Consider the following 10,350-nt stretch of genomic DNA (forward strand, 5'->3'; position numbering starts at 1 on the left):
AAAACCCCAACCCCTGAACTGCTGACGCGTGAAAGCGTTTTGGTCCCGGTTGGTGGCACCAACCGGGACAAAAGGCCCTCCTGCCTGGGCAAGCCGCACCGGCCACTTGGAGCCCCATATGTCCCGGTTCCTGGGCGAACCGGGACGAAAGGTATTGGGCTCTAGTACCGACCCTTTTGTCCCGGTTCGGCAACCGGGACAAATGGGCCTCATGGACCGGGATAAATGGCCCGTTTTCTAATAGTGATTTGTCCATTTTCTTGAAAACAATCGGTATTATATAAGGAGCATGCATACTTGTTAGCTCATGTAAACTTGTTAAGCATCACTTGATAATTCCCACCACAGTTCCTTACATAAGGTGCTTGAAGTTTAAGATGTGCGGCACTGAGCGCAGGGGTGGCTGCACCTTGGCTCCCAGCAAGATTTCTGATGTTTACTCCCCCTTAAACTCATACATGTCGCTTTTCCTGACGGCAACGAAGAGCGGCTCCTTCTTCTTTGTGGCTAACCCAAAGCTCTCTTCTACACTGATGTCCTCAGCGCGCACGCCCTCTGGCAGGGCCCACTCGAAGTGATACATCAGTTTGGCCAGCGTTAACTGCACAGTGGGTAGTGCGAACGTGTAGCCTGGGCACCCTCTCCGACCACCGCCAAACGGCATCAGCTTATAGTCCCGGTCCTTGAGGTCGATCTCACCGCCGGCGATCTCGAACCGTTCTGGCCAGTACTCTAGTGGGTCCTCCCAAATCTCCGGGTCCCGACCCATGGCAAAAGTGTTGATAAAGATGCGGGTCTTGCCCGGGATGTCATAGCCGCCAAGGGTGCATGCGACAATGGACTCCCGAGGCACAAGCAGCGGAACCACCGGGTGCAAACGGAAGGTCTCCTTGATGATGGCGCGCATGTAGTGGAGCTCAACGAGGTCCGACTCTTCCACCTGACCCTTGGCACCCACGACCCACCGGACCTCGTCCTGCGCTTTTCTTAGGATGCGTGGGTGGCGCATCAACTCTGTCATCGTCCACTCTATCGTCGCAAACGTCGTGTCTGTGCCGGCGATGAATATGTCCTGAAACCACAACATAGTGGACATTGCCATAGTGAAACCACAACCCGACGGTAGGCTTTTCATGACCATTTAAACACAAAGTATTACGGGGTTTTGTATAAATAAAGGATAAAATATCAATATTTAGTAGATGATATCAAGAGCTACTCGAGTTATCTATATAGCAAGTTCAACATTGAAAATTCCTTTTGGCTCTCAGGCTTCATGATTGAGCCCGTATTTGAGAAAGTAAAATTAATAATAATCTGATTTTCAAGTTTCAAAAAATTCTGAAAAAGTACATATTACCTGTTTGTAAAGTTTCACATGAAATATATTTTGATGTTGAGAAAATAATAAAATCATGTATTTCTAGCACATATAATTTCATTATAAAATTACATGGATTTTTTTGTGTACCTCACGGAAATACTTATCGGAGAAATGCATGAATCTAGACGTATTTTAGATATAGATGCATTCAATTTTATCCATCTCTCCGACAAGTATTTCAAGACGGAGGGAGTATTTCGTCATGAAATTTCAAAGACATCTCTAACTATGTGTGCATCCTTTTCATGTTTTTTTAACTAAAAACATTGTTTTGTGATTTTTTTTAAATTTTGGCCTTCATGGAGTCCTTTTTTTTCGAAAAAGGGTGGATTTTATTAACTCAAAACGAAGCATCAAGAGAATACAAACATGATGAGTACACATCCGGCCTCTGCACAGCTAGGGTGGAGTCCTGGAGAGCCAAAGTGGGCGAGTGGCGTACCAAGACGATGGATTTGAGGTTGTCGTCGGTGAGTGGGACTTTTAGATCGGCCGCCTTCTGGGCGCGGAGGAGGACGTCGACAAAGTCCTCGTCTCGGTCGCCGGGGATGCGCTGGCGTTGGCCGCTGATGTGCTCCTCGATGATTTCGTCACAGACCTCGCGGAGGTCGGCCAGGCAGCTCTTCAGCCGGCGGCGGAGTCCCGTCAGGGTGCTCGCGAGAGGCTCCAACTCCGGGAAGAAGTCGCCTATGGCGAATCCGGCATAGAGGTCTTGCGACTCGGCGAGCACCGCGGCGAGCTTGTCGTCCTTGCCGTGCGGAAACCGGCGGCCAAAGGCGATGCGGCAGAGCACATCGTTGGCCAGGTTGAGGAGGCACTTGCTGAGGTTGACGGAGGTCTCCGTCGTCGAGGCGCTCTCCGTGAGGTGCGCGAGGAGGCGGCGGAGCTCCTCGTCCCGGAAGCTTCCGTAGGTGGCCACTCGGCGAGGCGAGACGAGGTCGGAGACCACCACCCTCCGCACCATCCGGTGGTAGGCCCCCGCCGGCGCGAACGTCACGTCGGAGCAGCCGAACGAGAGGAACTGCCCGGAGAGGAGGTGTGGCCGGGACGCCATTGCCGCGTCGTTGGTGGTGAGCGCCTCGCGCGCCAGGTCGGGCTTGGAGATCACCACGGCCGGGATGCTCCCGAGCTGAAGCCGGAGGAGCGGAGCGCGCATGCTCCTGGCCAGCTCTGCGAGTGCGTGGTGGGGCATGTCCGTCATCAGGTGGAGGTGGCCGATCACAGGCCACCCGGGCGGCGAGGGCGGGAGCCGCAGCGGCGACCGGCTCCGTGTCGCGCAGTAGACGTACGTGCCGGAGAGGACCAAGAGAACAATGGACACATACGAGGCAAAGTTGAGCTCCATGATGTGAGTCTCTACCTAGTTGGCTTAGGTGCAAGGTGCAAGGTGCAAGTCCAAAAAGATATGGCTCTTAACGGGTGGCCTAGTGGTTATGCATGTGTGCGGTTCTACCTTTTATAGTGTGATGGTCATAACTTAATTATCATCTAACCAGGAAGAGTTAGTAATTTAGTGCAAATTTTGTTTTACAAAAGTCAAACATGCGTGCATATGTTTGACCAAATTTTCAGTATAAACTATTAACATCTAAAATGCTAAATAGATAAAATACAAAATTATTCTTCTTGATGAATCTAATGACACAAATAATGTATTGCGGATGTCGATAATTTTTCATTAAACGATTGAAATTCAACGGTTGCCCCCTCTTGTTCATCCTCCCACTGAAAAAAAGGCCTATCCGAGATGCCATTTGCAGGAATTAATTGCACAAAAACATCCCTTTGAAGGTTAGGTTTGAAGAGAACACTATCTTATATTTTTGTTGTAGAAAGCACCGCATCTATCGTAAATGTTATTCAAATAACACATATCGGCGGATTTACCTCGGCGGACCGCCAATCAGGCTGACTTGGCACAAATTTCCAACACCGTTAGTTGAACCGGACATATGGTCCACTTGTCAGCATTTCACCCTGTTCTTCTCTCGTCCCCAATCCCCCCGCCGTTAACCCGCACTCACCTGGATCCGGCAAGAATCGAGCCGACGTCCCCTTCCGCACCTCGTATTTGTGGTCCTCAGCTACAATTCGAGCCTGGAGCCCGGATCGAGCCTCCGTTAACCAGCACTCGCCTGGATCCATAAGCCCATCTCCAGCGAGCACCGGGAGCGGCCCGTCTGCGGGGAGGAGGAGCTCGCCCCACCAGGCTTGGGGGTGGATGGGCCTCGCCGGCGGATGGATGCAGTCGGAGGAGGATGACAACATAGGCGAGCTCGATCTGGATCTCAACGACGACCAGGGTGAGTCCTGCACGCTCGTATCGTTCCACTCCACCCGTCGCCTCCAGGTGGTCGTCGTTGCACTGCTGCCGCGCCTGAAGGCATGGAGCCAATGGCGACGAACCGCACGCCGTCGGGAGCAGCTGCCCGTGCATAGCCCTGCAGGACACACTACGCCACCGTCCTATTTGGTAGGCATAATTAACTGCCAAACTAATTAATTAATTGCATTAGTAACTTGGTTTCCAAATTGATTCAGTGCGAGAAAAATAAATCCTATTTAGATGGAACTACTTTGCATACATAATTTATTGTCTAGCTAATTACTTGCATTAATGATTGAATTTCGAAATTGATTCAGTGCTTTGTTTATAAAATATTTTCACATGATTGGTCGCTACCAACTACAACCTCGACTATCGAATATGGTAGGATACATTTACTTAACGATTCTTTTGACAATTAAATGGTCACACTTGATTTAAGAATGTAGCCTGTTTGCCTTTCTGTACGACTGACAAGACACATAATATGAGCACGTCCACAACCCGCCTTCCGCCATGGCTGTCCCTATCGCCGTGATCCATGCACTGGCATTGTTGAACATCACACTAGCATAAGACCTGACCACGGCATCCTTCACGGTGTCACGCACGGTGTCCCTCCGTAGAGGCGCACGCCGATGCGTACTCACATAAGAAAAAGGATATATGATACTTTTGTTGTATTAGAAAACTTGTGATTAGAAAAAAAGGATATCCATGAAATGATAGGCAGTGAGGTAGGTAGGGAGAGCATCGTGATCATTATAATATGTTAAACATGGAACATGCATGAATTTTTAATGTTCAGTCAGAGCACCTGACATCGATGAGCTCAACAAACGAAGAATCATCGGTTGTAACGGGGAGTATCATATACTAGTATCATGCATATGATACTAGTGTATGATACTACCTCCCTAATGCATAGTATGATATTTTAGTATTATGTAGTACTCTATATTTATTGCCATGCATGACACAAAGTAACATAGCATTTATTATGATACGGTATCATAATATGATACTACACCCTCTCTTCCTTCATTTAATGCTATGACACCTCATCAAAATTACCTAGTTGACATGCATGATACTAGCTATGATACTACCATTACGACCAGCCTTACGAACTGATGCGTTAGCATTATTATATATCAAATGACAAACCACATGTCAGTTAGTTAATTAGCATTCAACAAGGTGCTCTTACAATATCTTGAATGAGGAATAAATTTTTATTTTGGGTCGGGTTATTTGGCATAGATGACCACATCCACATAGAATCAATTGTTATTACGATAGAAAACTTGGCATCACATATAGAACGGCTAACCGCGTCACATGTCGGTTTAAAATTAGCATGATTTTTATTTAACATCTTGAACGAGGAGCACGGGATGAATAATAACTTCGGCTCAGATCCTTTGACATCGATGAGCACGCCAAATAGAATTTTACGTGGTAAACGCTCATACTCAACCCGCAGATAACTGGGCTTGTGTGGATCGTCTGGGCGTCCCTCACACCCGATTTAGACCAGACAGCAACCATCTAAGAGCATGATTAATAGTATAACCAGTTGCTGGCTATATGATGTTATCATGTCATTTATAACCAAGCTTATAGCCATCAAGTATAATAGTTGAATATAAATATATACTTCTTTATTAATACATGGGTCACATCATTCTCTTACATAGACTCTAGAAGCACGTGCTACAGCCGGCTGTTAACTAGTAGTCCGCTTCTTTTCTCTCTCTTTCAACTCTACAAAAAATATAATATGTAATGTCTTATAACCTGACTATATCATCGTATTGTACTTGCTCTAAGCGCAACAGGCGAGGTGTTGCAGCCGACCAACTGATCGACTTGTCCTTCTCGGCTTTTTTCTCTCAGCGTGCCGCATGCCGCCATGGCCCACACACCGTTGTCTCCCTCGATATCCTTATCCCCATGAGTTGTACAATTTTTTTAAGTGGAATGGTCTGGTTACTAGAAGCGTGAGCATATTTGTGGGCGCTGCTAGCAACATTGTCACTAGCGGCGTGTGCATATATGCACATGCTGCCAGTAGCATGTACATTTTTTTTTCTTTTGAGAAAAATGTTCTGGTCGCTAGCAGCGTGTGCATGTGTGTACCCACTCGCCGCTAGTATTTTCTGCTAGGGCAATTTCTTGGTCCGGCTCACTAGTGGCATGTCCATTTGATTGCACACTACTAGTAATTTTTTATTAGCAGCGTGCCATTATCTAGTGCATGTTGCTGGTATTTTGGGCAGTTACTAGAGCGTTTATTTCGGTCTGGACGCTGCTAGTAAATTCCTATTAGGGATTTCTCCACTAGTGTGTGAAAGGCCAGGTGTCATGTGGGCCTGACGCGTGAGGCCCCTGTGGATCTCATATAGCCACTCTTCTAAACTCCGCCTTTTTTCTTTGGAAAATAATTCTGTAAAATTTCCAGCCTTTTTGATGCTCCGCAAAATTCTTTTTCTTCTGTTGTTGTTTTCCCCTGTTTTTCAGCTGTATAGTATCTACGAGAATTTCTCTCTCTTTATTCCATGCAAATTGAAGGGAGAAATGCATTAGAATTGAGTAATAATATGCAAAACATCATGGATAAATAGTAAATTATGATAAGAAATAGTCTTGTAAAATGGAAGTATCAGCTCCCCAAGCTTAGGCCTCACTTGTCCCCTAGCGAAATCCGAGCTTAGTAAACATAACCACATGTTTAAGAAGTGATGAGTCGATAATAAATAATACTGAATTGAAAACATCACTATTTGCTTTCATGATTGAACATTCTAAAAAACAATATTTTCTTATAGGAGGTCATGACACCTTTACATGCAAAAGTATAACCCATAGAAGTTTCTTGATCATAACACACCATGTTCTCAGTCAATAAACAATCATATTCCTCTTATTTTCTACAAGGGTCTATGTAAGAGCTGGTATGTCAACAGATATCACATCCTCAATTATCTTTTAGTTTTTGCATAATTAGCTAGCACTCATGACCAAATCTTTTAGAACAAAGATATTTCAACCGGACACAGTGGAAGATTTCACTTATTTATTTGGTGGATAACATCAATAATAAAGAATTAGCATAATTATGCACATCGACAGTGTAAATATCATGGATATTCCTCCACCATGTAATTTTACTTTCAAGATTAGAAGGAAAAGGAATTGGCTCAGTATAAAAAGTAAATAGATAAGCCCTTCATAGAGGGAAGTAGAGGTTGTCAAGCACCTTTTGAGTTTTTGATCACATGGTACCGATATGCGCTACCGCTCTTACCTAACAATCTCTCTCCTCACATACATAATTTTCTCACCTTTCCCATTACTTCTTCTTGGGTTGCATAGGTTGTCATTTCTACAAAAAAACCTAGTGTTGTGTGAAACACCAATCCGCTTTGACAGAATTAGTGAGCAGAGTGCCCGGTGTTAAAGTTAAGGGTCAAACTAATCTTGTATATACCGAGGTTTAGTTATGAAAAATAAAGTTGTTTCATAGTATTAGTGTTAAAGTAGACTCCGCGTTTTCATTATAATTAACTTAATAAACGGTCATTTCTATTCATTTCCTAAGAACAACCATTGATTGTACATTCGTACTGAAAATCTTGTAGGATGAAGTGCCTACTTTCACAAAGCTAAACATTAAACACTCAATTTGGCTACCTAACAAAATATTACACTATCACTGTTGCCCGTTGTCAGGTTGGCCAGGCGCACAGACGAGGACCCGTGCCCTCCCCCCTCCCCCCCCCTCCCGCGGCCTCGGCAGCACGATAGCTCACTCTGTGGGACATCGAGCGGTGGTGGCAGCGGTGCCGCAGAAGCGCCATGGAGGCATGTTCTGCTACGCGAGGTGGGTCCATACGGACATATCTGACTAGATTTGTCTTTGGTGGTCGGCCTGTGGTATGGTTTGAGGCGCTGGGGTCCACGACGGCGCGGGAAACTCCGGGGGAAACCCTAGATCTCCCTGGGATTGAGCGAGGGATGTGCTTCTGAGTCATAGTCCCTCATGAGGGCATCATTTCTAGAGTTTGCTCCGGTGAGGAGAACCAGCGGTGGCTTTTTGTCTTCGTGGTGAGGCTCTGTGCGGATCCATAAAGTTGCAGGATCAGGGTGGCACGACTCCTAGTGAAAATTGTGCCGACTTTCATCATGGTGGGATGATGGTGTCGTCTCTCAATCTGAGAAATAAAATCGTGCCGACTTCGGTCATAGAAGATAATGGTGACAACATCAAAGCACTTCTTAACTTTCTAGAAAGAAAGCAAGGACCAAAAGGAGTTGGGGGCATGAATATCAATACAATTTGGGTTTTTTATTTAATAAATGACGCTTTATTATTTAAAAGGTTTAAGCATTACACCCGGCTTCTACATAACTAAGATACACACAGCCATAACCAAGTTCAATTCAAAAAAAAGTGTTGAATACTTTCAGATTCATTAAAAAATACATGAGAAAAACATGTAACAGATAAAAGGAACATTTTTATTACCTTTTTTTACACTTGCACGGTGCAAATGTTTTTTTTCTTTTAACACGGTACAGACGCAAGCACTCATACATACACGCATACACTCACCATTTATGAAATCATCGTAGGCGTCTCGTCATCGACGGAAACATCTCCTCCCACACTGAAAGCGCATCGTCGAAAATTTTAAAATAAATCAAGAAATAATGCGAGCAGGAGAACTTGAACCGTGGGGAGAGTCGGTCTAGGTTTGTTAGGAGGAAACGCTTTTCCTGGCAAGCGCAAAGAATTCACATGGTCGGGGGCAGCACGGCGCCGTGGTGGAGCGCCTCCGAGAGCCTCTGCAACGCAGCGTCGGAGGAGCCGCCCTTGCTGACGGCGTTGCGGCAGACGTCTCTCATCTCGGCGGCCCTCTCCCTGGCCTTCCGCCCCTCCTCGCCCATCAGACACTTGACCGCTCGTTCCAGGTCCGCCGCCTCCACCAAGTTGTCCCGCTTCCGGTCCACCTTGAGCGGCACGGCGACCCCCATGTCGGCGACGAGCTCGAAGGCGTTCAGGTGCTGCTCCGCGTAGAGAGGCCACGGCGCCATTGGCAGGCCGTGCCACAGGCTCTCCAGCACCGAGTTCCACCCGGCGTGCGTCACGAACCCCCCCACGGCCGGGTGCGCCAGGATGTCCTTCTGCGGCACCCACGTCGGCCACACCAGGCCCTTGCCCTCCGTCCTCTGCAAGAACCCCTCTGGGAGCAGCTCCTCCAGCTTCGCGTCCGTCGGGTGCTCCGACCCGTCCGGCGCGCCGGCGCCCGACTCCGAGGATGGCGGGCCACGGAGGACCCACAAGAAGCGGTGGCCGCACCGCTCAAGCGCCGCCGTGATCTCCACCACCTGCGCTGCCTCGAACCAGCCCATGCTCCCGAAACAGAGGAACACCACCGACGCCGGCGGCTGCGCGTCCAGCCAGGCGATGCACTGGTGCGGCGGTGGATCCGAGTCATCCTTCCTTCTGTCACTGCTGCGAAGCGAGAGCACGGGGCCGACGGGGTACACCGGCGGCGCGGGGCGCCCTGGCACGGCGCGGCCGTCGGCGACGGCCGCGAGGGCCCCCGGCTCGAGCTCGTCCGCGGTGTTTGCGATGATTCCCGTGGCGTCCATAAAGCTGTGGCCGAGGCGCAGGAACCACGTGTAGTTGGGGCTCTTCTTGTCCACCACCGGGCACGGAATGGACTCGGGCGGTATCGGCGGCAGCCCGGGCACGTGCACCACCTCTCCGTCCACCTGGCTGAACTCCACGGTGACCACCTGGTGGAGCACGGGCAGGTGCAGCATGAGCGCGAGCATGGCGCCGGTGGAGGACATGAAGACGTAGGAGGGCACGCCCAGGTCGCGGGCGACGTCGACCATGGGCGCCGCGAACAGGTCGAGCACGAGCGCGGCGACGGGGCACGGCATCCCCGCGACGGCGTCCCTGACGTGGGGCGCGTGGAGCTGGATGTAGCGCGCGATGAACTCCTCGACCCCGGCAGCGTCAGCCGGAGGCTGCACGGCGGGGAGGCGGTGGAAGCGGATGTCGAGGCCGGAGGCGGCCTCGCGGCGGACGTGCGCCTCGACCTCGGAGGTGGCCTGGGCGGTGGGCGGGCGCATGACGAGCAGCGTGATGGAGAAGGCGCGGCCGCCGCAGAGAAGGATGCGCTTGCAGGACTCGAGCATGGACATGAGGTGGCCGGTGCCCCACTCCGGCACCAGCACCAGCGTCGGCGTCCGACTAGCGGCCATTCTAGTTCTAGTTCTAGTTTCTAGTGCCGCTCCGCTCCCTCACGTATGCCTTCTACTTGTACCCAAGCCAGACACAGCGTACGCCTAACATATAAACAGTTTTGCTAAGTCCAATTCGACTTTGTTATGTCTCAGTCAATGCTATATTCTTTTGATCTTGCACGAAGGTTTGAAAAAAAAAATCTTTTCAGTTTTTTTATTTTTCTGCTTATATACAATATCATTTGACCGTGACTTGGTTAAGTCTCAGTCAACTTAGACCTAGACACAACCATAGTGCCAAAGCCAAATACACGTTCTACTCATGCCCAGCATCCCACACGATAAAAGTGACAAACACAGCGAGGAAGTATAATTA

The 10,350-nt window shown here is 48.8% G+C and overlaps 2 protein-coding genes across 2 annotated transcripts; both read right to left on the minus strand.

The window, feature by feature from the left end:
- Nucleotides 1–308: 308 nt before the first annotated feature.
- LOC123089853 (tryptamine 5-hydroxylase) lies at nucleotides 309–2,797 on the minus strand. Its single transcript, XM_044511412.1, has 2 exons — nucleotides 1,827–2,797; nucleotides 309–1,072 (listed from the first exon to the last, which is right to left on the minus strand). The coding sequence occupies exons 1-2, from the start codon at nucleotides 2,727–2,729 to the stop codon at nucleotides 437–439; spliced, it is 1,539 nt and encodes a 512-aa protein (XP_044367347.1). The 5' UTR covers nucleotides 2,730–2,797; the 3' UTR covers nucleotides 309–436.
- Nucleotides 2,798–8,213: 5,416 nt separating this feature from the next.
- Nucleotides 8,214–10,042, minus strand: LOC123089854 (anthocyanidin 3-O-glucosyltransferase 2-like). The gene has a single exon (XM_044511413.1). The coding sequence runs from the start codon at nucleotides 9,990–9,992 to the stop codon at nucleotides 8,511–8,513; it is 1,482 nt and encodes a 493-aa protein (XP_044367348.1). The 5' UTR covers nucleotides 9,993–10,042; the 3' UTR covers nucleotides 8,214–8,510.
- Nucleotides 10,043–10,350: the final 308 nt, after the last annotated feature.

Source organism: Triticum aestivum, chromosome 4B (genome assembly GCF_018294505.1).
Source record: "Triticum aestivum cultivar Chinese Spring chromosome 4B, IWGSC CS RefSeq v2.1, whole genome shotgun sequence".
In the NCBI taxonomy this organism is placed as follows: domain Eukaryota; kingdom Viridiplantae; phylum Streptophyta; class Magnoliopsida; order Poales; family Poaceae; genus Triticum; species Triticum aestivum.